We start from the raw sequence: 27596 nt of genomic DNA, 5'->3' as shown, positions 1-27596 counted from the left end.
GGCTTACATTAAAAATGGTTACTTGAAAATGAAGTGAAATGATGGGCAAGAGTTTGAATTGTTGGTGTTCAAGGAAAAATCCAAATGCATACCAGTGTGTTAGTAAGGGCAGGGAGTTAGTTTGGATTATTTAGGATTGAAAAAAAAAAAAACCCAGAATGTAATGCATGTTCTGCTACCATCAAGCAGCCCTGTGACTGGAGCAGAGACTTGAAACCAAGGGCAAAAGTTCTCCTATTTATGGGAAGAAAGATGGAGCAGGCTGAAGTGGCAGAATACTCTTCCAAGGAAAACCACTGAACATTTGAAAGTTGCTTTAGTCCTCTGTGCTATATAACATGTAGCAAAGATGATGGATTGGTGATTCTTCTGACTTGGCAAAACTAAGGCTGCTTTCTGGGAAATGCAGCAAAACCGCCTCAGAAGCTGCTCTGTGGATGCTTAGAGACGTGCGCTCCTGTGAGAAGTATGTGCTTTTGCAAGGGAAGGAGAAAGAAAAGACTTGCAAGCAAAGATCAAAATGAAAAATTATATATCAAGGTGCCATACATGATCTGATTTTTCACTTCTCTGCTATGGGTGATGAAGCTACATGGTACTTAATTTCTAATGACTCTCTCCATATCAGGCTATGAATTCTCTTCCTTTGACCACCAAAGGACTAAGCAATAAAGGTTCTTGCAATTTGAGCAAGGAGATACATGTAGCAACAGCTACTGAATTTACGTGCTGGACCTAGCTGCTCCCTTTCTTGCCTGTCATGGTGGTGTGTGTCATGCTAATGGCTAATTAAACATCCACATCAAAAGACTGATGAAGATACGGGTATGTCCATAGCTAGAGTATATGTATCCCCTATACAAGGGGTATGACAGTGTTGTGTTCAGATTTTTTGGTCTATATTGAGGTAGTTTTGTGTTTGTTTTAATGCATGTGTAAATGTATGTCTAAACTAGTCCTTATCTTTTCCCAAGGTATAGTTTTGCATTTTTATAATAATTTATAACTAAAGTGTTGGAGGAAACCTTTCAGGCATGAGTATTTCATAAATTAATATCTAGTAACACTGTTCACTGTTGCAATCCATCTGCCTAGAAGATTCTGCCAGTTCTTTTCTTAAATAAGCAAGTACTATCTCTTGCTTTTGCCTGGTTTTGCGTAAGTTTTGACACCATATCCACTCTTAAAGTGTGTAGGTGAGGTTAGGAAAAGTGTGTTAGCCTTGTGGAATTTTTGTCGTTATCTAGTGTGTATGTATGCATATGTGGATCCTGTAATTTTCATGCCTTCAGAGTTCCCATTAAAGTCATCCTGCTGTAGAAGTTAGTTTGATTCATCCTTTATACCAAGTTGTCTCTGGTGCAGCCTCCCATCCCATTGATTTGCTGTGATGTTTTTATGCTAACGGTAGCAAAATGAGAGAATGTGTAAGGACAAATATTTTAAGAATTGAAGATGTACTTTTCATCTTTTGGACTTAAACTGGTACAGCAAAGGGAGGAAAAGTCAGCATAATGTGACCAGTCATCTCTAAGTTGTCGATGGAGCATAGTTTGGGAACATCTGGACTGTAAAATGTACCTCTTGAACTTTCATTGATCAGTTCCTTGGGTTGTCAGCCATGAAGTATATTTTTAGATACTTGCAGCAAATCTTATTGCATGTGAAAGAATGCCAAATCCATAGTTTGTCAGCTGCTGTTTTTCAGTACGTAGGGAAAAAGGATTTTGGTGTGAGTTAAATAGCTAATTTGCTGCTGCATTGCAGACTGCAGTTTGTACAGCTATACCCGAGTTAGCTTTAAACTAGGCAGCCTGGCAACTAGTATCAAAGTCCAGCTGCAGCTGTGCTAGCTCAGCATGAGCTGGTATAATCCTCCTCTCTAATCCGAAGAGGAAAACTATTGGCCTGGACACAGTAAAGCAATCTTTTCTTTCAGTAAGCCATTTCCTATAGAAGCAAAGAGGGGAAAAATGTGTGGTTTTAATTTTTATGGCTCATGGTTTACCATCTTGGTTTTTTTTTTACAAGAACAAAGGGAGGCATAGTAATTTAATGAAAAATTAATGGGTTGACCCCTTATATGGGTGAAAGCTTGATGTGTGCTATGATTATGTATCATGCTATAGCATGGGTATTCCTTGGAACTTTTGAAATGGGGCATGTTCTTGCTGAAAGTAGGAGAAATTAGTTCTGCCCTATAAATGTGTGCTGCCATCTGCAGCAGTACACAAGTTAGAGGTAAGATGCTTTAAAAGTGTACAGCTGTCTGAACTGACCTAAACTCATTCTCTTAGTACTGAAGGAGTTAGAAGCCCTCTGCTCTTGGATGAGGGTGCACTGTATTTTGGCCTGCCTGTACTTGGCAGATTAGTTTCCCAGCCTTTGGATGCTGCCTAACACTACTGAGTATTCTGGATGCATGTCTGTTCTGTGCTTAGTAGAAGAGTGTTTCTGTATTACCAGCTGTTAAAGAGGGGTAATGTGCATTAAAAAAAATTACTACTTAAGTGAGTTATTTTTTCAAAAACTGTTCATCTTTGATGCAAACCAGAAGTTATCCTGTCCTGAAGCATTCCCTGTTTCTCATACTATCCATCCTTTAGTTATTCCTAAAAATTCCTATCTTCAGTATCATAATAAGTAGGATATGTCTGTTAAACCAACCTATATTTATAAGCTATTTAGTATATACTTGTTCAAACCTGTGTGATCCTATTACTGCAAACATTGTCTCAAATTAGATTAAGTACTTTGGAGCAGGGTTTATGTCACTTTAAAAAACCTTCTAAATTACCTGATGTGTCTCTAGCATGTGAATAATAAAAGTACGGGCCAATTTTTCTTGCCCTGAAAGACTGTTCATTTCTAGGACCTTAAGCTATAGAATTCTGACTGTCATCTTGGTACCTTTCCCATCTCAATCTTGCAGTGAAATTTGCAGTGGATGCCTTTGACCGCTCCCCTGAGAAGAGGTGCTTGGTACTATCTAACTGCTTTCTAGCCTGCATTTTTCAAATGTAAACTCAACAGGTCATGAACTGCCAGTGGTCCAAAATGTTTGAAATCAGTATATTGAGAGTGAGAAGGATAACACAAGAGAATAACAGTTTTATTAAGGAACGGTGTTTTGGAGCTATGAAGATGAGAAATGAATGATCACAAAGTATTGCCTCTTTAAACCCCTTACTGGTCTTGGCAGCAAGCAGCTTCTCATTTCTACTGCTTGTTTTTAGTGTCAGGTGCAGTAAATCTCTGACCTGAGGCCAGTATAATCTTAATTCCTTGCTGCTATTCTTGTTCTATTGGAAAATTTGTATTAATTTTGCAGTCTTTTGTATTTCTGATTCAAACAAGACATGAAAACAAAGTTAATATTTTTGGAAGATCTTATGTGTGTGTAAAAAAACCCCTACAACTTACACTTATAATACTGGAGGCTTTTTTCTATTGGGAAATGGCATTTTTCCCCAACTGAGTGACAGACCAAAAGTCAGAAACATGAGTTCAAATCCAGACCCTGGCACCTGTTTGCTATGTGGTCCTGGACTTTGCATTTGGTTATTGCTCTGGTCGATGCTTAGGAGCAACAGCACAGAACGCTGAAAAACAACATTTTTCTGTGGGCCGCTGTGGTTGCGTTGTCCTGTTTTCTTCATGATCTTCTGTTTTAAATAAAATAGTGACCAAACAAAGCTTTTTCAAATACATCTGCCTTTGCATACTCCCTGGACTGAACTCCATGGTAGCAGTCTGTTGCATAAACTTGTCCATTATACTACATTTCTCTAGCAGACATGGTCATGTGTGAGGTAAGTGTTCACAGAAAGTTACTGTATCTGCTTTAATAAATATTTGTTATAGTTTAATACACAGGCAAAAGCAACTGTTTTCTGAATCAGAGTTAGTGCCAGGCATTTTAAATAACTTTTCTCAATCAGTTCATCTCCCCAAGTTTTTTAAATCTGTAAATAAATAACTACGGCTTTATATTTAAAGAGCGGCCTAGGAATTAACATATGTTACTTTTAGTTGAAACTACATGTATTTTATATGCTATTTGTTTCTTCCCATTTTGATATGATTTGCTAAGTATTGAGTAGAACAATTCCTGAAAAACTTACTTTTGGAATTGCCAGAGAAGCTGAACCCAGGTCCCTATCCATGCAATGTCTCCTGTACTTCCTTGCTGTGTTGTCAGTGACAGCAGAAGCCTCACTGTGCTCTGCAGCACCTCTGGGGTTCTTGGGGCCACTTCAGGAAGACCAGCTCCAAGGTGAGGGTCCTCTGCATTTTTGATAGATTCATCGGTTGATTTCCCTTATCATTGTATCTTATCACTGTGCTGTCTTCAAGTTTATGATTACAGCTTGTCCAAGGCAGGGAAGTACTCTTTCCACCCCTGTACTCCCCTTCTTTGAAGGGAGAACTGTGGTTCAGGAAGTCATGGTTTAGTCTTATGAAAGCAGTTGGACACCTAAAGTGGCATGCAGGCACCAAAGTCCAAACAGCTGAAGCAGCATCACAGTGTTAACACTTCCTTTGAACAGCAGCATGAATTTTATCTGCCTCTAACATATTGAAATATTGTTCTTATTGCTCAGTGCCTCTCACTAATGTTCTGCTGGGCTCTTAATTGATTAGCATGGTCAGCTGTGATGGTGCTCAGTTTTACCGTGTGTCTTTAAGGCCCTGATTCAAAGTGCATTACAGAAGCCTGTGAGGGACTACAGAAGTAGATTTTAAATCTAAATCCAAGAGTACCATTCTCATTGCTTTGCAACATGGATTTCTTAGGATGTTAGCAATAGTCCTGAATTAGTGTGCCACAGCTACAACTGGTTCTCTGCTCAGTGTTAAGTCATAGTAAGATTAACTTTCTATTGAAGAGTAAACTTTGTGAGCCCTTAGCAATTGAGAATTTAATGTTGAGTTTCTCTGTGATACTGATGCTATCAATGGAAGAGCACAAACTGACAGTTCTCCACTTTGAAACAAAGGGAGTTCATGGGTGGCTGTTTCTGCACTCTTCTTCGGAATTTATTCAGTAGCTTGTGGTACCTTCCATTTACTCATGTGACAAGAGTATTAGTCCTTTCTGTTCTTGCAGGGTTTAAAAGAAATGAGGACAGGGATGAGGATGCTAGTTAGGTATTCTTAAAGGGGGAAAAAGATCAGTTTAGTGCTTTTCATTTGTGGTGTGTTACATGACCAGTAGCTGAATGCATTCTAATATGTATTTATATGAATAAGCAAATAACCTCATCCTGCAGGATAAATTCTGTGTGCCTGTGCAGAGCAAATACTCTTCAACATTTTCAGAACCTATTCCTTTTGCATACCTCACTGATCTGTCTTGTATTCTATAAAAAATAACTAATGAATCAATTACCTCTACTAAAAAAGATCTGAAAATCTAATACTTGAAGTTCTACCAAAAAAATTAGAATATTTTTTTTCCCCAAGTAGAAAAACTAAAGCTTCAAAGTTCCAAAGCATATATTTAGGTACAGATAGTGCCTGAAATGATTTGAAAATGAACATACTATTTTCTTAAGCCCAAAAATATCTACTTTAAATGCACACTGTGAGGTAGAAGTAAAAGTGTAACTGTTCATGAGGCGTATAATTTGTAGTTGTATATTGAATCAGACCTTGGGGGTGTTGGCTGTTTGCTGTATGAATTCTTCACCAGGCCACATCCTGGGATTTGGCTGTAACAGGTGTCAAACATGATCCTGTCCCTTCTCTCTCTGAGTTTTGTTGCTGTGCTGCTTATCATAGAATGATTTGTGTTGGAAGAGAAATTTAAGGGTCATCTAGTCCAACACTCTTGCAGTGATCAGGGACATCTTCAACTAGATGAACTTTTGCAGAGATTGTTCAAGTTTCTGCTTTTTCTTTCCCCTTTATACTTGGTAGGATCAGGGAAATTATGCTAGCCCTGGCACTGTAGTTACTTTTTGGTGCAGGACAAAGAGCAAACACTTCCCATCCTGTTTCCAGGTCCAGTGGGAAAAATTGTTCTCTTACCTATGCAGTTTGCAGCGGACAGTCTAGGCAGACTCCAAACATACGCTAACCACGTGTGTCTCCTCTGTGACATTGTCTTCCAGTCTTCAATTAAAAGTGAGGGGGGAAGGTACAGGCTTGGCTACTAAATGTGGAAATTACTGGCCAGTTGACGTGGCTGCACTGGGAGGGCTGCTTTCTCCAGATCGTACGTACGACTGTCAGCGCTGGGCCTGCTTGCTTACAGCTTGGACTGAGTCCCTCACCATCAGTATTTTATGTCAGAAACTTGGTCTATAATATGTAGTAAGTGCATCCCATCACCTGCTGAGGGAGCCAGGGTTATACAGTTAAATGTACTAGCTGTATATTAAAATAGTAACTATCGGTATGCTATGCTAAGGCAATTAAAGCTTGCATTTTAGGGTCCCAGTGGTCAGGAAAGATTTTTCCCAGCCACAAACAGTACAGCTGTTGTGACCACGTGCACTGTCTGAAATAAGTTCCCTCTGAAGTACTAGACGGGATGTGAATTCAAGAATTTTGTTAGCTGTCTGATCTTGCAGAGTGAGGTTTACCCTGTATGTATCACCAGGATGATATATTGCAGCTATTCATAAATTTGCAATCAAAACAGCTGGGCTACTTGTTTCCAAAAGCTGAACTACAAAGCATAGCACTGTCTGGGAGAAGAAGAGCAATGTATTTCACATCAGTGGGCTAATTATTATATATCTGCTTTTAAGATACACAGTAAAGCCATAAGTTCATATAAAGTTTTTACATTTTCTCTGGGGTGTTACCCATAATACTTATAAAGAATGACAGAACCTAGACATTTCTCAAATATATTTGTAGAATAGTTGGTGCTTATAATAAAATCTTTACTTCCAGATGCTGGTTTTGACTTATCTAATAGATTGGCTGGATTTAGTGCCAGTCTGCTTGGGTTTGTTTTGATTCTGTACTGGTGATTATTGGAAACATAAAGAAGTTCTTCAGATCAATTCTTTCAGTCTCCTTCTTATATAGGATTATAATATTTACGGGCCTCACAGAGCCATAATTGGTAAGATGCATTGAAAGCCTCAGCTTCAAGAGAATAAATAAATGCCAAGAATTCCTCATCATGTTTCCTCTGTACTTCCCCCATTCTTATTGTAGTGTTGTGAATCTTCTGTATTTTGGTTGACATTAGCTCCTCTAGAAAATTAGAGAATACTTCTGAAATTTTCTAAAGGCATTACAATCTGAATCTGTTAGGCCTAGGATTCTAAAGAATATAAGAATTAATAGTTTGAGGAAAAGTCTTGAGCTTGAAGTATAATGGCTGAAAGGCAGTCTTCAAGTTACATTAATCTAAGGGTCTGGGCAGATACTCAAGCTTGTATTTGTTAGAAGGTTAACCTCCAAGTAAGATGAGCAGCAGATGTTGTGGATGGAAATCAAAATGTAGTGAATTTTAACATTTTTGTGGCAGACAGGGTGACCCTTGTGTTTTCACATGACTAAGTCTCCCCTAAGAAGGATTGAAAGCGTCACCCCCCTGAATTGAGATGCACATTGTACTGAGGGACATCTCAAAGCAGGCTGACTCAAGTATTTGTGTTACTCTGTTGCTAATGTTCAAAGCCTGACTGAAATTCCAGCTCTGTCCCAATAAATTTTGCTGTTGGATTCAAATGGACTTGTATTTTTACCTCAAAAAACATTAGCAGACTGCAAAAATTAAGTGTATGTGTGATCAACTCTAATCACAGAATACATGCCAGGGATCTATTTAGAACTAAAACATTCGTTCTAGTACGTTGAAAAGTGTATGTGTATTTTCTTTACTATTCTAAAGAGTGGCTGGACCTATCTTGCTTGGCTTGAAAACTAAGGATATGGCTGCAGGTCTCTAGTGGCTTTTCAGGGCAGTTCCCAGGAGTAAGAAAGAGAACTGGAAGCAAAATCCAAGAGCTGACTCTTGACAGACACAAGCAAACCAAACTTTGAAGCTAAATTGGTACTTGATTTGCTTCTAATACTAATAATTTGGCTTAATATGACTCAGCTAGGTTAGTGTCATCCCCAAACATGTAAAATACAGAAATGGAATTGTTGTTAGCCAAGCAAATATAAACCCAAGTTTGGGTTTCAAATTTAATATTTAATCCAAGGGATATTGGAGGGGTTTGGTTTTTTTTTCTTGAGACCAGAATTTGTGGCACACCCAACCTTTGTTAGGTTGGGGTGGGATGCCTGTGTTACAAAATGTGTCCAAATGATCTTCTAACCATGTGGTGGCTGAGCCCAGTGTCATTTAGTTCCCAGACTGGAAAAAACCAGATGTTTTCAGTCCAGTGGAGCTGTTGATGCCAGGCTTTTTCCTATCAACATGTGCAGTGGCACATTACAAAAAGCTAACTAATACTGAGTTTTCCAACTGTGAGCCCAGAAGCAGTATCAACAGAGCATCCTGCCAGAGCTATTTATCCAAGCCCGTGGTCCCTGTTAGTGTCCTTGTGCTCAGCTATAAAGAGAGATCATCTCACTAGGAGCCACGTCTGGTCGAAGTGATGCTGCCTTGTGCCTAATGCTCGTGACACCAAGCATGCTTTTGTGACTTCCCTGCTTATTAAGCAGGTCCAAACTTTGAAAACTAGACAAATATGTAAAGGGACCTTTTAAATGTGATTGCTCTCTTTTGTTTGTTCTCTAGACTCAAGGGCTCTAGTGTAGGGGGCTATTTCTTCCACTTTAACTGCATGGTGAAGCTATAGAGGACAACTGTTGGGATCACCAATTTATTACAGCTAAATGGGGGCAGTTTGTAAAAGTAAGGTAGATGGCAAGCTTAGAGTTACTCCAGAATAAGAGATCAAATGAGTAATCTTCTTGCTGAATGAATGCATGCTCTTTATTAAGGAGCTAAGAGCAAGCCTTCTGTTTGGATAGCCTTGATAGTTACTCAATTATTCCAGATTTTTGAGATGCCCTATTGCTCCCATTGTTTGCCACAGTGTGTTAAAATTTGGCAAGCAGGAGGCTGTCAGTTCAGATAAGTACCTTTTCTTTGCTCATGACATCTTCAGAACTAGCTACATCGTGGATTGCTACAGTACCTGCTAGACACGTGCCTTTTCTGGAAGATGGTGGTGGTGTATCAGAACAACTGACTTTCAGCAGTGCCAGTATCACATTGTGTAGCATGAACTAAACAAGAGCCCAAAGGAGCTGTCAGGGTAACACCGCTATGCATTGAAAGCATATTCATGCTGGAGTGTCTGTATGTCACAGAACCCTGTTTGTAGACTCTCACCCCAGTTTCTAGGTGAAGAGGTAGCAGAGGGAAGGAGAATGGAATCTCTTCATAACCATCCCAAACAGAGCAGTTCCTTCTGTTTCTTTCTGTCTGGAAGTACCATGTGCTGCACATCTGCAAGCTCTCTGGAAGAGGGTGGGCTTGACTGGGCTCTCCTGGGAGTTTGTATTGGTCTAATCATCCTCTGAAGGCTTTCTTCCAGCTAGTGTTATTTGTCCTGTACTCCAGATCTGCAGTACTGAAAAGTTCAAGATTTGACCAACGATCATGATGCATTTGTGGAGACATGATTATGGTTGTGCACAAGATGTTTTTTCCTCTTTTTTGGCCTGTCTAAACTTCTCTCTAGAAAGGATGAGCTATACTAACAAATAATGAAGCAGTCTTTATTTACATGATTACATGCTCTTTTTTTCCACAAACAGCGTTCTGCTTAATTTCAGCATACAGGATGATCCCACAAGGGGATAGAATTACGGCTGCATGAGCAAGTTCAAATCTGCTGTTTCCTAATTTCTGAATGCCTGATTTTTTCCGATCTAAATACCTTTCCTGTGATGGAGGCTTTTACTTTTTTTGATATGATGTATTTAAACTTTACTGTAGATCCCTCCATAAAAAAAAGATGCAAAACTCAATGTCCTTTCTGCCTTGAAATAAAAAGCTCTATCTCTTGAACCTTTTTCTTTTTCTGGATACTGCATGGGAATATGAAAGCTATGAATGGAATTGGGAATCTGTGGTGTTAAAATAATATGTATCAAATAGGGGAAAAAGGAAAAACAGGTTTGTTCAACCTGAAGCAAGGAAGTGCTGGGACCTCTACTGCAGGAGATCTTCAGGGTTTCCCTTTCAAAAGTGCTGGTTGCTGGATTTCTGAAGGAAACAGTTTTAACATACATGACCAATAAAACTTTCTAAATGCATATGTGTGGAGCTGGTTAAAATTCTTAGAGGTTGAAATAAAAACAATTGTCAGGATTGCCAGGTTGTGACCCCAGAGAGCCTAGTTTCAGTTCCTTAAGAAATGTGACTTGCACTAATAGAGATGAGGGATGACATCATGTTCATGCTGATCCTCAGGGTGATATCAATGGTGTTAATCACAGAAGTTTGGCTAGTCTAATTCACAAGAGCTAAATGTTGCCTACCCCTAAATCACACTTCCTCTTTCTCTTTGAAAGTTTTCAGGGTAATGTCTGGTTAGGTGTTTCCCCAACTCCTGTTTCACATTATTCCATTTCTCTAGCTCTGTTTGTCTGGATAGCTCCATGACCTTCTCAGGACTGCCCAGTAGGAATCTTAATAGCCATCATTTGCATTTGAGTTTCAGACTGTATAAGAATTTTAATTCATAGACTGAAATAAGACATAACTTCTTTGCATGAATTAAACAAAATTCCATCTCCTGTTGTGTGATGTGTGCCAGATACAGAATAAAAAGCTCCAGTGTGACACAGAAGGAAAAAAAAAAAAAACCCACAGAAGCCCTTTTCATTTCTACCCCTTCCCCAGTCTGTTAAGTGTTTTCAGGCTGGGTGCTTACTCCAGTTGAATATTGACAATGGGGAGGGCTCAACACATCATCTTTGAGTATTTCTGATCGTAAGTCTTTCTCCACTGTGCTGTTTATTTCTATGGCTGTGCCCACAGTGCACTGCCCTACCCCCTCAGTTTTGCTGACATAACTATTTTTGGAACTGTACTGTGACCTGTATCACAGAAGCCATCCTGGGGTGTTTTGTGGGTTTTTTGGTGGGGAGGATGGGAGGGTGGGAAGAGCAGGAAAAGAAAAATAACTTTGTTGTTGTTGATTGAAATGCCAAATCAGTCTCCTGGTCCAGCTTAAAATAACTGTCCATGTGCAGGAACATGGCTATGGTATGGGCAGAGGAAGGAGCGGGAGCTGGACAAGAATACCTAAAATCTGCATTGCAGCTAACAGCAATGTTTCCTTAAAGTGTGGCATGTTGTATTTACTTTGAATGCAAACTGTGAGCCTGTTCACGTGTTTAAACTGCTGTTGGGGGCTTGTGTAGAATAATCTTTAGTTAGAAGAACATGTCAGAATTTGGTTCTGTAGCTATTTCTAAGTACATAAACTCAGATGTTTCGGTTAAGTGTCTATATTTTGTACAGGAGCTTACAGCTTCATGGTAACATTCCTCAGAACATGAGCAAATACAACAAACTGCTCTGAACCAGGTGATCTTGACTTCAGCTCAGCTACAGGGTGCAAGTTAGTAGAGACTTTGTTGCAAAAGGGTTAAACTTAATCACCTGCCTACCCCCAGTTGGGCACACTATGTAGTGGCAGCTTTTTTTGCAAGACTCTGCTTAAAGCAATACTAAAAGTCATGGCTTTCATGCACAAGTGGAGTACAGATTTTTTTTTTAACCCTAGAGTATATACACAAACAAAAACCTCTATCCCGTTACTCACTACGCTATTATCTCTCAGCTATGCTTTAACATGCTTTCCAAACTGTTCTATGCTTTGTGTTTTTTAAGCTGGACTTTATCTCCTTATTAGCAAGCTACAGCCAAGGTGTGGTGACTGACAATAGATGGTTGATCTAAACATTAACAACTAAGGCAGAATGTGTGCTGGCCAAGGGCAGCAGCATGAACCTTTGGTCAAGTGTAGCGCATGACCCCACTTCTCAACCTGTATGATTCTGAGCATAACCCATGAACTGTGAAGCAGTTGCTTGCCAGTGCCTTCACAGAGGAGGGGGTGAAAAATCATAATGAAGCAAAGGATACCTTGCAAAATCTTTGAGGAACACTGGCATGTGTAATACCCATGTAAAGAACAGAGGAAAGCTGTAGGGCTTGGAAGGCAACTACAGCACTTCGTAAGCACTTTGAAGGTCTTGCCTCAGAAAAAGCTCAGTGAACTGGGTGCACCTTCCTTCACCTATTGCAGAGGGTGAAGAGCTGAGTCAGCTTTGTTGAGATTTGAACTGTGATCCTGCACGTTTTAAGTTGGGCTATTAGTCTGCAAACTTTTCTATACAGAAAATCAGATGCAGAAATATGCTTCCTATCAGATGCACTGTCCTCTTGGTACATACAAGACAGTATCTTAGTCATTTAGTCCAGTGAATACTTCTGGTTTTTACATGCCTTCAAAGCTTGTACTAGAAACTTTTTGGGACAATACTTTCCTGTCATACCTCCTTTTTAAATTAATTCAGCTTAACTTGGGAAACTGTGCTCCTATAGCCATCTCACCTTGAAAACACTTATAGCACAGAACAAATAGAATTGCTGAACTGTTACAAAATGGGCATTGCTCATACTCATATGGCAACTTACCACGCACTGTGTGCTGTCTGGTCTCAGTTCCAAGAAGTGAAAAACCAAACCCCAACCCTGGAACTGGAAATTGATTCCCTCGAATGAGACCATTAGAGACGAGGCATTTTTGTCTACCGAGCACTGAGTGGGATAGGTGTGGAAAGGGCTGTATGGAAAAATTTCCACTCTTGGGTGGTAGATGCAATACCTAAAGGTTGCCCTCTGCCCCCTGCCTGTCTGTTGGTAGGGAGGAGCGCCACATCGTTGCCGTTTGCCTAGACTATGTCCTATAGGAAAGCAAGCAAGAGATAAGTGCAGAAGAATGAAATCTCCCTGCTGTTCCTTGTTGCCTTTAAACACCTCTCATTTGCACAGACATTTCCTATGGAAGTTGGAAGTGTTTCATGCTGCTACAGAAGTTTGTTGTGGTTTTTTTTTAAAAGGAATTTTTGAACATAACAGATGAGGTGCAGTGGATGAAAATAATAAGTCTCTGCAAAATTTCAGTATACGTTAAGATATTTCTATTGCTTGCATAAAGCCTAGAAAGAAACATGAATCATAGTAATCCCTTTAGGATATAGATATACACAACCTATTACATCCATTTTGAAGGTTTAAGTTGTGCTGCCCTCTTATTGTACATATTAACTACTTGTCTTTTTAATTCATTAAATAAGCTAATGCGTTAGTCATCTGCACCAGAAATTACTCACTTTTTGCCACTTCTCAGGAAGGCTCCACTGAGTTCTTTGGAGACTTGACTCCCTCTATGTCTTTTCAGGTCTCTTTCCACGTTACTCGTCTCACCCTTGTGAGTGCCTTATGTCATGGTAACAACCCCTTCAGCTAAGGCGAGTTGGACTCTGCTCCCTGTGGAGCTATCAGAAGAGCTTGCTGCCCAGCTGCAAATTACTACTTCAGTCCTGGTGGTGAGCAAACTTTATCTGTAGAGCTGCCAACTCCAGTAACAGGGAACAGGTCTGGTTTATTGGTGTTGCCACTGGTCAGATCTGTTTGAGTTACTAAAACAAAATTCTCTATGAATGTGAATGTATTTCCAGCTTTAAAAAAAGAGACTGAGTCTGTATTCTGGAGAGGTAAATGTTTTAGGTTTGTATCCTATGTGTTGCTGGCCCCACTGTTACAACTTCAGTTCCCTCAAAATCTTGAGATTAATCTAAAAAATAAGAATTTTTAAAAATCTAGCTGTACATTTTTCATCATTGGTTTGTTTTCTAAACCCCCTTTGGGAGGAAGGTTGTAAGTATTCACACTGTGCTGGCTCCTAAATAAATGGTGAGTTTTTTATCATGTTAAGAATTCCCATATCTACGTCTGTCTGCCTGTCCTCTGAGGCCAGTTTCCCTCAGTTTTATTCCCATTTCATAAATCAGCTGTATCCCCATTTACCTTTTATTTTTGAGGCCTGCAAATGCAGTTGTAGCAGGATTCTCAATTTCCTCAGTCTCGCAAGACAGGTGCACAGTACCTTTACCATTTTCTCAGGCTGAGAACAATTTGAACAATTGGTTTGGGTAAAATTTTGCATTAAACTTTTTTTTTTAATGTTGTAAAATGTCAATCCAAAATGAGGTGTTAGGGAGCTGACATCGCGAAACAAGGTTGATATACCTACCAGCACAACAAAACTGAAATAACAATTGCATATAACATAAAGCTGCTGTGGGGACAGATTCACCAAATCCCTTCAGTGTGTGATTTAAATATGCCTAACTTCAGGCAAATGTTTTAGTATTTTGCTACCTTAGGGATATAATAAATAAAATATTTCAAGGACTACAAAGGCCAGAGAAGAGATTCCCACTGATACCAAATAGATGTTGAATCAAGTCTCTGCTGTATCAGGGAAGGTTTATCTGAAAAAAGTTCGCTTCTTACTCTGACTTTAGAAATATTACAAGGTTATAGATAAATGGAGTGTGTGTGTTGTTCTAGAATATGTGTATTTTTCTGTTTTGAAGTTGGTCGTGTTTCTTTGCTTCATATGGATAATTAAGTTGCTTTTGGCTGAGTTATCTACCCAAGGAGGGTGATCACAGCGTAGACACTTTCTTTTTGCATACCCAGATGCATTATCTGGAAAATTTGAGAATACATTGACTACGTTTTACGTTATTATAAGGTACAAGACATGAAATAAATCCTGACTCTACAAGAGATGTAAGTTCAATTTTATTATTTGGTATCAAGTGATTGTTAAGGGTCATACTGTTGCTACATTCATATGTCTCCGCTGTAAATACTTGACTGATACTAACAATTCAGCCTGAAAGTGGCTCTAGTATAAAGTTTAGTATAAAAAGCAATTTTTAATATAATGAAATATTTTTGGCAAATTAGAATATTATGGAGAATAACACCAATAACTATTCTGTTTAGTTAAAATGAGTATGTTTTTATGTTAATTTTAAAAATTATTTAGCATATAATCTTGACAGTAGCTTTACAAAGTCTCTCATGATATCTTTTTCTGAGAATTTTTGTTTCCTATATGGTATTCTTCCGTTTATACTTTTCCAGCTACCGAAACCTATGTAACAGTAGGTTTCATTCCCACAGGCTTGTCCTCTTCCATTCTGGTTCCCATGCACTGGTCCAGGTACAATACAAATGGAGATTTTGCCACAAACAGATGTGGCACCTTTTCCAAATGTGTTAGTGGGTTTTGTTGATCAAAGTTGTGTCTTGATAACAGCCCATCTAGAATGTTTGACAACATGAGTTAATTCTTGGAAGAGACTATCTTAAAGTAGCAGAGTCAGGAATACAGTTCAAACTGGAAAATGGAGAACAAAACCCCAAACTCTGTTAACAAACCTAATCTCATCTCTATAAAGTATATTAAATTGTTTAAAACAAACAAAACAGAAATACCTAAACAATTGGCTTCCAATAGAATTTGCACTCCTGAAGCCATGAACTTTCTCTGAAAATCTGCTTCCCTGCCTCTGATCTTGGTTATCTTTCTCAACAATCTAATGGTTTAAGGCAGGACCTGTGTTCTTATGGAAGTATATATGTGAGCAGGTATCCCTTTATATAAGTAAATGCACGGTGTCTTTACAGCTTCCATAATATGGAGGAATTAACCTGCAAGAAAACCACTTTGAAAAGGAATCATGAGGGAAATAAAATAATTAGGGAAACTTGCAACATGACTACAAATGTCAACGCAGCCCTTTGGAGATCTTTCAATTGCATTTTAGATAACTTTGTTTTGCTTCTCGCAGAGACCTAATCTTGCAAGGCTAGAACTTCTGCGCCGAGGAACTGGAATTCGTTAAATACTGGAACCACTGCTGATTTGGTTGCATCCTCCAACATGACCAATCCTCGGTAAGTACTATGTGAGAATAGTGGTAGCTTATTTTCAGCAGAACAGAACAAGTTGCTACCTGTAGGAGAATGATGTTGTGACATCAAGAGTGTTCTATCAGTATTACTGGAAGGAGAAGTTGATATTTTGAGAAGGAGTAGTAGGATTTGGTCAGTTGTCTAAGGAGTATGAATTAGCAGAAAAAACATGAATGCTCTAAGCATGTCTGATGTGTTACTAACAGCCAGTGGATGAAAACTGGTATGTCATATTATTTTCAGATCTGTTTGCCTTTTCTCTTTCCTGCCACCAAACCTGTCCCAAAGCTGTTTGCCAACACTAGTCTGTTGGGTTTTTTTTTGTTTTCAGTCAAATCAGACAATGTCTGTCATTTAGTCTGTCCAAGAATACAGAAGGTAAATACTGTTGGGAGAGGGAAGGCTGCACCACCCCGTTTCCTTTTTCCTTTATAATACTGCAGATTGGATCATTCTGTGCTCTTCCGTGCAGACCTGAACCAGCTTGGGCTTGTTAAGGTAAATGTCCACAGGATGGCACTAAAGGTGAAAATCAAAGAAAGAAAATTCGTGCTAAAATTAGCTCCTCCCTCTGGCCTTATGCTTTCAGATTGTTTACAGAAGAATTCAATTCTGTTGGAAATGAATCTCATTACTTTCCATTATTAGTTAGACAAAGGATAAAATAAAACAAGCCTTTAGGTTGTTCAAGTAGTACTTCCTTTTACCTCTACTTTCTGCCATAGTATGACACAATTGCAGCCTTTCCCTGCCAAATACTTGAGATATAACAGCATCTTCTGATTTTAAAAATGACTTTCTTGTGTAATGCTGGCAGCAGTTATCTCCTTTTAATTTAGGAATAGCATTTTCTGTTTGAAAGGGTTAGTCTAATGGTGAGGCTCTGACCAATAGAATTTTTCTCTTTAATATGGAATTTTAATTCCTTCACCCACATCCTTAGACTTAAAATATATATGATTTAAGAACTCTTCTAAATTATTCATTTCTTTCTAAAAAAAAAAAACAACAAACAAACCTGTTATTCAGGTTTCTTGAATAGCTGGAAGATTTTAATAAGCTTCTTTAAAACAAAATCACCAATGCAACTTTTGCAGTCAAATAGCAGAGGAAAGTTGGCTGCTAAGCACTTTTTAACTATCTCTAAGGAAAAGAGTATCTTCACACCTGCTGTTGAAAACCTCTGACAAGTAGCCTGACATTTCTTCAGAATTTAACAAGCTCCCCTGGATGAAAGCTAGGGAAGTTTATGCTTGCACCAACTCTGAATCAAATGGAGAAAGCAGCTTTCACTGGGCACTGCAAAGGATCGCGCACTGCCAAGGATGAATCCCTGCTGGGACTTTACATGCAAGCTCTCTCCTGCAATGAAGTAATCCTTTGCATGCAATAGATAATATGCTGACAAAGTTTGAGTTTCTAGATAAGTAGTATCTTGTTATAAATGTGGAAGACACGTACATAGACTCTGGTTTTACCTGCATGGAGTTCCCATTAATGTTAGTGGGGTGGTAGAAGAATACGTGTTCAGGTTTAGAAGCTGTGCACAAGGGTAGTTAAGATAATCTTTATTGAGGAGTCCGTAATTCTTCTGAATCGTTTTTCTCCTTTCAGAATTATTTTGAAATAACTTGTAACAGAATGATCCTTTCTAGTTAAATGAAACAAAGTTGTCATCTGTCAAACCTATTTGAATATTTACCCACAGTGGAAGAGGGGTCAAACTGCATCCATTAATTAACAGTTGATTTGTATCTTGTGACTAATAAGCTTAGCTATTCACTGCTCACTGATCTAACTTACAAATCAGTAAGTTTTTAGTTGGCATAGTTACGTGCCTTCTTTCTGCTTTGCACAAATATTCTGCTTTTGGGTTCAGGCATTGTTTCGGTATTTGTTTGTTTGTTTATAACACATGCATTTATATTTAGTGCTTTTGAAGCAGATTCAGCAGAGTGAAATGCTTTTCTCCATTGTCCATGAGGTTTCTCTTGATTGCAGTGTGATCTACGAAAGTCAAGTTTAGAGAGATTTAGTCTGTCCCATTGGTGAGGACACCTGCCTCAATGACCTTGCAAAGGCCTTTTACGTTGCTGGGTTTTTAGGATACCGTGAAGTTCTTGTCTCTAACTTATTTTTACTTGCTTGCTTATTTATTTATTTTTATTTGTTTATATGTGTGTGTGGAGAGAGGGGTTTTTATTTTGCTTATTACATTTTCAGGCCTACAATAGAAGGTGGTGTTTCAGAAGTTGAGATAATTTCACAACAAGTGGAGGAAGAGACCAAAAGCATTGCTCCTGTACAGCTTGTTAATTTTGCTTATCGAGATCTGCCTTTAGCTGCACTTGATCTGTCTGTGGCTGGGTCCCAGCTTTTGTCAAATTTGGATGAGGAGTACCAAAGAGAAGGGTAAGTACAAAGGACAGAATTTTGGTTTGTAGTTTTAGGTTATAGGAATTTTGTGGTCTGCAAAAAAGAAAACCTTGAGCTGGAGAAGTACAGCCAGTTGTCCTCAAACTCATTCAACCATTGTCACAGGATGGAAGTGAACTTTTCTAATATAACTAATCTGTGCTGGTTTGGGGCTCTTTGTAATTTTAAGTGATTCATCACTGCTATTTGACCACGGTCTGAAAGCTGCCTGTCAGGGAAAACTAGACCAAGCACCTAGCCTGTCAGACAAGCAGAATGGCCTGGTGAAAGCTCTTTGTAAAACATGTTTCAGGAGGGTTCAGGATAACAGAGTTGGCTACTGTGATGTTTGTACGTAGTTGTACATCTCCTGACTGAGAGACTTAGTACTGCTGATTCCTGGACAGATTGTGTACAAATTCAAAATAATTTGAATTGCGTAGTTTGCTTATGTGAGAACACTGTCTTTGATAATATATATATATATGTTACTCCTGTTTTCGTACAACAACTGTTCCAGTTTTTTTGGAATAAAAGATCTTAACCGGCTCATAACATTTGCCCAAGCATAACTGAGTGTCAGATTACGTAGCGTTATTGTCCTACAGGACATTATAAGTCATCCTTATGCCTGGTTCAGGCGTGAAGTCGCTGTCGGTGGACTCCTATACTAAATTTTTTATGACAGATTTGGGTCAGCCGGAGAGAATCCAGAGGCAGTGAGAATGATTAGAGGCTCAGAAAACCTGTGGTGGAGTAGTGACTGAAATAACTGTTTGTGTTTCATGTGAAGAAGGGACTTTCAGGGGAGCTTGTAAGAGACTTCAGTGAGAAAGAGAACAGTGTGTTACCGTTCTCCATGACGTTTAGGACAAGACGGGAAATGCTTGAATTGCAGCAGAGAGAGTAATGAGGGTAAAAAAGTGCTGGGGTCAAGTACTAGTGTGGATGGGGAGGAGGGGAATAGAGTTGCAATCACTGAATGTCTTCATTTGTCAGGAATGATAACATTATAGTTTAACATCCCTTAAAATCCCTTGGGACAGAGATTAGGTCAGTGCTTGTGCGTAGCCCCTCTGATTCTGTGGTTACTGTTCCACTGTGTGTCACACTGCACGTATATATACTCCACTGTCAGTAAGATCCATCTAAAAGCACTTCACAGTAAGTCATATAGAGCTCTCATTGATGAAGACATTAAAAGGCTTTATATAAGCCTCCATTTATTAACAGCTCAATGTGTTTAAACCTGTGCTCTGAAATCAGCAGAGACACTTGCTTGGTCTCTGCTCAGCAGGTATTCCGTACGGTAGTCAGGAAGCAGTATGCAGGGAAGGCTCTTGCCTTTAATTGCTTTCCAAATTGGACTTTATGAGACATCTCCAGAAAGTTGTTACTCCGAACAAGGGGAAATATATTTCAAGTAGGTTATATAAGTATAGTACAGCTGTAACATAAAATACCTTGCATAGCAAAAGAGGCACTTGAAAATTAATTTGTGTATGCAGGTGTAACCCTCAGGCTATTTTGGTGCTGAGTAAATACTGGTTTAATTCAAATATGCATTTTTATAGATTTTTATGATCTGGAACTCAATTCTTCACTGTGCCAAAGTGCACAGATCTCTCATTGTAACTGTCTGAGCAGCTTTGCAGTCTTAAGCGTGGAAATAGACTTGTCATTCTTTTCCTCAGCAGAGATCTCTTCCTTCACACAGACTTCTTTTGTGGCTTTATCAGTACGAACGGAAATAAGCAGGTGCCATCCAGACCTCCCAGCTGTAGGATGAATTCTCTGAAGAAAATTTAGAGCTTTAGTTTGTATGTCTCAATGCATTTTGGTTGAGCATATTCAGCTGAGTCCCAGGACTGTAACTGCTTTGTGGGAATGGCGGCTGCTTCCTTTCAGAAGCAGTGATCGCAACTGATGCCCAGTGAAATTTAGGAGCAGAGCTGAGCTCAAGAAGCCCAGCCGTAAAAGTAAAATACTTTTACTATACCGCCTCATGGCTTGGTTGGGAATATGTCTGGTTTTATTAATGTGGTGTAATTTCTTTCTCATGGTCTTGTTATGTGTGACTGGCTTCCACCTGAGTAAGAAAGAGATAAGGTGGGTCAGATCAGTTTGGTACAGGAACTGACAGCTACATCTCCCTCATGTCTGAAGAGAGTGATGTGGGATGAGCAGCACAGGAGGTGGCAGAAAATGTCTAATTCCCTGTAGTTTCTGCCCACACCCATATTCATAATTGATGCAATAAAAAGCTGAAATCAGGCTCTGTTACCCCAATGCTGCCCTACAGGTTGCAGGAGATACCAGAAGATGCTGCTAATTTCACCCTGTGTAGCACTGTGAAGAAACAGTAGCTTGGTTCTCAGATCCAATATGAGATATGAGTTCTGCCCTGCTGTCAACTTATCCTTAGATATCGCTGCTCTGCACTGTACTTCATGCTTAGAAATTGCAGAAATGCTCGAGGCATAGGCTGGAGACATGTATATGAGAAATAAACTCATTCAAACGATATGCCTTGGATGCCAAGAACAACATGTGATGTACACTTCTAACATATCTGTAACAGATTAGATATATACTTTTGTACAAAAAAGCAGCAGCAAAGTTGCCGATTTTCTTTGTGTCTGTGAATTTATTGGAGTGGCTGTGTCTGCACTGAACTCAGTTTGCATGAAAAGAATATGTAAATGTTTCTTTAAGGAGACTAAACACCCAGAAAGTTAAGGAGATTTTTAAATACAGCCTCCTCCTGGAGAAATTAATGCGTTATGGCCTAGACAAGTGGTCTGTGCAGTGGATGGGGAATTGGCTGACAGGCCGCACCCAAAGGATGTTGGTAAATAGCTCCTTTTCCAAGTGGCAACCTGTCACTAGTAGAGTCCCCAGGGATCGACATGGGGCCCAATGTTATTCAACATCTTTATAAGTGATCTGGATAATGGGATCAAGTGTAGCCTGATGAATTTTGCTGATGACACCAAATTGAGTGGGGAAGATCTGGATAGGCTGGAAGACTGGGCCTACAAGAACCTTATGAAGCTCAACAAGGAGAAGTGTGAGGTCGTGCACCTGGGAAAACATAATCTGGGAGTGCAGCACAGACTGGGATCCACCTGGCTGGAGAGCAGCTCTGTGGAAAGGCACCTGGGGGTCCTGGTGGACAGGAAGCTCAGCATGAGCGAACAGTGGGCTGCTGCGGCCAAGAAGGCCAACAGGATGCTGGGTTGCATCAAAAAGGGCATTGCCAGCAGAGAGAAAGAAGTCACCATCCCACTCTACTCAGCGCTTGTCAGGCCACACCTGGAGTACTGTGTACAGTTCTGGTCCCCCCTATACAAAAAGGATGTGGACAGGCTGGAAGGGGTCCAGAGAAGGGCCACCAAGATGATCAAAGGACTGGGAAGCCTGCCATACGAGGATAGGCTGGGAGAACTTGGGTTTGTTCAGCCTTGAGAAAAGGAGGCATAGAGGGGATCTCATTACAATGTACCAGTACTTAAGGGGGAGCTACAAAGAAGATGGAGACTCCCTTTTTACAAGGAGTCACATGGAGAGGACAAGGGGGAATGGACACAAGTTGCTCTTGGGGAGATTCCGATTGGACATGAGAGGGAAATTTTTCACACTGAGAAAAGTCAACCACTGGAATAATCTCCCCAGGGAAGTGGTTGACTCGGCCACATTGGACACCTTTCAAGAGTTGTCTGGACAGGGTGCTGGGCCATCTTGATTAGACTGTGGTTTCCCTAGAAAGGTTGGACTAGATGATCCCTGAGGTCCTTTCCAACCTGTGATTCTGTGAAATGTTAACATTAGCTTTAAGTGCCACTCTTAATGTCTTTTTTTCCAAGAAAGTATTCTGTTTTCCAAAAAAATACTTACTATTTTCTATTTTTGCATCAATGACCAATAAAAATGATGGGGGATAGTTGGAAAATTGACAACACGCAGAAAGTGGTACATGTGTGCTAAAGACAGGTGGGGATAGGGAAAAGCTCTCCTTCCTGTATTTTCCTTAAGTTCCAGCTAGGAGGTATTGTTCATAATTATAAAAGAATTTACAGACAGTTGCACAACAGGCTGTATTTTTTGTGTGTGTGAATATGCAGTTAGGCAGTAAGCCTGTCTCTTGATAAAGATCTGTATTTAATGGGGGAAGCAAGAGAAGAGAGATACACTGACTTTAAAGTATTTGTTGTATTTGTTTTAGATTGCAGCTCTTGAATTTTTGTATGTTAAACAGATTTGAAACACACATGTGCTTTCAAATACTATGTTTTATGTCAATGGCTGTAAAGGTGTTGGGAGTTCATACAGTCAATATGACCCACTTGATGTTAGTGGTAAATAGTCATGCCATTGTAATGTAATAATTTATGATCATCCGTTTGTAGCCACCTCTAGAAAGTGCATTAAACAGTAGGAATGTCTGAAAAAAGAAAGCTATAGGAAGGGATAGAAAGAGATAAGAAGGAAAGGAAGCCAAAACTAAACAGAGATGTACAGAGATTCAGAAGTTAACACAGGAAAGAGTTACGAGCTTTTAATTTTGAATTGGTTTAAGGCCTTCACTGATGAATGTATTCACCCATCCTGCGAGAAAAGTATGTCTGTTCCTTCAGTCTGTCTTTGTAATTGCTTCAAGTAGATGCCATTATTTCTGGTTTTCATATTCATCTTTCAGGTTTTATTTTGATCTCTTTGAGGTCTTTTACTTGTGTTTTCTAAAAAGCTTAAAGGTGCTTTAACTAAAAGAACTCAAATGGGCGAAGTTCTCACATTTCTTTGTTTTCTGCTTTTCGTGTCTTTATCTGGCAGCATAATTAAAAACTAGTCCCTTTTCAGAAAAGTTCTGCGCACCTCATGCAGATCCTGGAGCATGTGAATAATGAGGTCCAAGCTCAAAATAAAGTGCAAAGGTTTTGGAGGGCAGAACTATTTCCTGTAGTGAGCAAGCTACTTGTATTTACAAAAGTGACTTTTAATTTATTTTTAGCTGCTAGCCACAGTCTGAAACCAGAAAGATGGTGCAAAATCTTAACAGCAGAATACTGTGTTTATATTTGTAACTGTTTTCCACAATAGCTCATTACTGTGTTTATCCTAGTACCTAAATCCTTTGAGTGTGTCCCTCTAATGTCTTTTATCAGTAACACCAATTGATAGAGGGAGCGCTATTATAAGTAAAAAACAGAATTAATTTTCTAGCTGAGTGATTTTCAGACTTTTTTGGTTTGTAGAACTTTCTGTATTTTTCCAACAGAACTTGATTTTCCCAGGTATTTTTTGGGGTAAAAGTGTAGTAGTTGTAGCCCGCAAAGATCTTTATTGGAGAGCAGGAGTGATATGGATCTAGTTTATCTGCTTAACACTGGAATTAATTGTCTAAGCTGATAAAGATACGGCTTGGTGCAAAAACTGAAAGATGGATAAGCAATAGGACAAAGGAGAAATGTGGAAAAGAGGAATATTAGTCTGGAAGGAGAGTCCATGTAGAGGTCAGCTAAATGCTGAGCAGCAGTCTAAAAGCAGATCAGATATTAGGATTCATTAGGAAAAAGAGTAGAACATAAAAGAGAGGCCATTGTGCCTCTCTATATATTGAAGCTTTGCCCATATCTTGAACACGAGTGTAGTTCTGGTCCCTGTCCCTAGTATAAACTAGCCATGTGTGAGTTTAGGCAGAAAACCGAGGGAATCTTTCTTGCCATTTAAGCAACAGAGTTTTGCAGCAGTCCTCTGAGAAATGTCATGGGGATCAAAACAGTAAAACTTTTAGGGGAAAAAGAGGATGAGGGTGCTCCCAATAGTTGAACTTCTGTGGTTAAACTAAGCTTAGGGGAGCAGTCCAGGAAAGGGGTGCAGAGCTGTATCTGTTCCTTGGAACTGTTCAAGGCCTCCAGCTGCTATCTGTAGCCTGCTTAAGGCTCTGCTGTCTGTTTTGTCTCATACAGATTTTGTATTGGTTTTTAGCCTTTCTGCGATCCTGTCACTTCCTGACCACAGCCTTTCTATTCCTTCAGATGGTGATTTGGGATCTCATCCATCCTTCTGTTTTCTGATCGTAGCTATCTCATGAGATGCAAACACTTCCTGTTTAACAAAAAAAAAAAACCACACCAAAAAACCAACCAAACAAAACCACCACAAAACAAACAAAAAAACCCAACCCAAACCAACCAAACAAAACACACACACAAAAAACACCCTGAAGAAAAAAAAAAAAACACCACAAACAAAAGAGCAACAAACCAACCAAAACCCAAACCAGACAGGGTAAGGTAAAATGCAGATTTTGGGGTGTTTGTTTGCAAGACTAGAAAACAAACAGTGACAGCTGTTAACAGCTTACACAAATTGTTTGTAGTGGTTCCTTACCAAATGTTAAACCTTTCCCAGTTTTGCCTTGTGTTCTTTTTTCCAGGCTGTTTATTAGCAAAACCAGCAGTAATGATGACAGATTGGTTTTCCACAAAGCCATGTATGAAAATACCCTTAAAAAGAATTACCCCTTATAAAATTCCACTAGATATATTTAAATGTCTCATAACAAAACTTTACAAGCCTGAATCACCATCAACCAAGAAATTCCCATGCTAGTACATTTATTTACTTCATCCAGATATTGTAAGAAAGGTAAATAATATTCCTGTTGTAGGGACTGAGAAACCGAGGTACCTCATGACCCTGTTTGAAGTCGCACAGTAAAGATGTGAGTCATACTTTACTTGTATCCATATAGAACATGGCATCCATAGAGCACTTTTTTTTTTTTTTTGGTCTGCAGTGAGGGGAAAAAGGTGTTTTACTTGTATAAGGTTAGTATGTAATCTCTTCATAAATTTGTGAGCTGCGTAGGTTAACTTTTTTTTTAAAGCTCTGTGTAGCTGAGTTTCTAATCTGAGCTTTAAACTTAACATAGGTTTGCAGGGGAAATGCCCAGGATTTGGAAGGTAAGTTTAACCCCACACTAATTCTGGTAGGAATTTTTTTTCTCAAATACCAGATTTCTCATCTGTTGAATGGACAAGCTCTTACACATCAGCAGGGAGAAATACTAGTCTTCTAAGGCAGGTTACAGCATTGAAGAAGATGAGGAGGGTTTGTGTATTAGAAGTCAGTGTGGTTAGCATGTCAACAGGTTTCTCTATATTTCTAGTTGGATTATTGTTCCTTTTATTATTTACGTCCATCCTTACAAGAGGTAAGAAGTGAAAAAAAAAAACCCCAAACCCAAAGAACAACCCCCAAAGAAAAGATGAGGACTCTACTATAAGGAGCATAGATGTAGCAGGGAATGAACTAGCTAAGCAGCACCCAGAAAAGAAACCAGCCAGTGCTCCTTTTAGAGCACAATGTGATTGTTAGCATCAGTGGATTCAGAGGACTTGGAGGAGGTCTGTTAGGCAGTGATGTGAAGCTGCTACTCACTGTCCGTTCACAGGACAAGCGTTGAACAAATGCACCTTGGTGTAATAAATTAGGATGTGAAACTAGATGTTGTTTTTCAGTGCTTAAATTTCAAATAATTTTGTGTCTTGGAAATAAGTTTATATATTTTGAGTGATATATAGGTGTAAACATGCAGATGATCTGCTCTTGACCTCTTAAGTTGATTGCTTTTCTAATTGTAAACTGATAGTTTTGTTCAGAAGCTTTTAGGAATCAGTGGAATATTACTATTGCACAGACAGAGTAACTCCACATTCTTTAGCATTCTCTAAGTAATAGTTAGCTTGAATAAAAATTATTATGACTATATGTAATGTGTGCTGGTTATCACAGTTGATTTATTCTTACTGGTACATTTGGTATATTTGAAAATCTTGACTATACAAAGCTTTTAGAGGAATGTATTTAGGCCCTCTACTGATCATTCTGAGAATAAGAAAGAGGAAAATCTGCCCTGCAATATTAAAATATTGGCAAAATGGGTCTTTTTGGAAAAGGGAGGATAAATGTAGGAAGAGAATAGAACTAAAACCTGTTCTATTTAAACAGGGCTATTCCCTAGCATTATTTTTAGAAAGTTTAAAAAAAAAATCCAAACTCAAAAAACAAACCCCAAAATAACAGTTGCGGTAAAGACAAGTTATCCTGTTTTGAGATGATGTAAAATAAAATCCATTAACAGCTCAAGTTTGCAAAAAGGTCCTATCCCACTGCCTTTTTTTCCTTATGTTTTAAAAATACCTATTTAAAATCTAGGGTATTCTGTATTCAGACTAGAACCATAACAAAGTTAAACTAAGGGCAAGTTCTCGATAGTAACACTTGTCAAATCTCTGAAGTTTTAAGAGTCAGTTGAGGGAGTCTTTTAAGGTCAGGTAATCAGGCAATCTGAGTACAAGTATTTAGTTGATATGCTTAATTCTGAGAAACTACTTGAAAGTGTCAAGTCTCTGAGCACTGCTTAGCATCACTTTCTCCCTCATTTTTGAGTGTGGGTATGTCAGGAGTGTTCAGCGATGTTTTTCCAAGTGTTCAATTATAACAGGAGTTATTGAGTCTAGAGCTGTTTATTTGGAATTGATCAGTATCATCATATCTTCTTGTATACCATTGATTTAATGGTTGGACTTGGTGATCTTAAAGGTCTTTTCCAACCTAAATGATTCTGTGATTTCTGTGTATTGATATTTTAATTCAGATAGTGGAGTTACTGCACCACACTTCTGTATGCTTGCAGCTTCTTAAACCCTAGTTAATAAATCATGCCAGTTCTTTATTAGTTAATGTGTATTTACAGTGCTTTGAAAATATGAAGTGTCAGACAAACATCAGAACTTTCAGAGGTGGGCTAGTGCAAGAACATTACAAAAGAGTATTAATGATACCATACTGTATCAAAGTGAAACTACGGGGGGATGTTAGGAAAAAAAGGTATCAGGATGGGCTTTTAGCTCCTGAAGTCAATGCTACTGTTATTCCCATTACAAATATTTTCAAAAGAAAAAAATTATTTTTTAACAACCCACTCGAAAACATGGGTATGTCAAAAAAAGCCCCACATGAGAAAGGGTAAGATAGGAAGAAAACAGAAAAGTATGTATGATAATTAGGGTTGCATTACTCAGTGCATTGGAAGGCATTTGAACACCCATGCTCCAGAGGGTTGAAAAGACACACGAGTTCCCCAGGGGGAAGTGCTCTGTGAAGTGATTTT

The 27596-nt window shown here is 39.0% G+C and overlaps 1 protein-coding gene across 8 annotated transcripts in view; it reads left to right on the top strand.

Annotated features, from left to right (window-relative positions):
- The window catches only part of TMEM266 (transmembrane protein 266), an 87395-nt gene that overhangs the window by 11093 nt on the left and 48706 nt on the right, over positions 1–27596 (top strand). For 3 of the 8 annotated variants that reach the window (XM_075099957.1, XM_075099963.1, XM_075099965.1), the window contains exons 2-5: positions 13407–13554; positions 14714–14806; positions 15877–15982; positions 18224–18412. In XM_075099957.1, the coding sequence (XP_074956058.1) occupies positions 15969–15982; positions 18224–18412 (203 nt within the window). In that variant the 5' untranslated portion in view covers positions 13407–13554; positions 14714–14806; positions 15877–15968. Of the gene's footprint in view, positions 1–3595; positions 3813–13406; positions 13555–14713; positions 14807–15876; positions 15983–18223; positions 18413–27596 lie in introns of those variants that run through there. The other 5 variants (XM_075099958.1, XM_075099960.1, XM_075099961.1 and 2 more) reach the window with 5 other exon arrangements.

This window comes from Phalacrocorax aristotelis, chromosome 7, assembly GCF_949628215.1.
Source record: "Phalacrocorax aristotelis chromosome 7, bGulAri2.1, whole genome shotgun sequence".
In the NCBI taxonomy this organism is placed as follows: Eukaryota; Metazoa; Chordata; class Aves; order Suliformes; family Phalacrocoracidae; genus Phalacrocorax; species Phalacrocorax aristotelis.
Note: the sequence above shows the minus strand (reverse complement) of the source record. Positions and strands in the feature narration are given on the sequence as shown.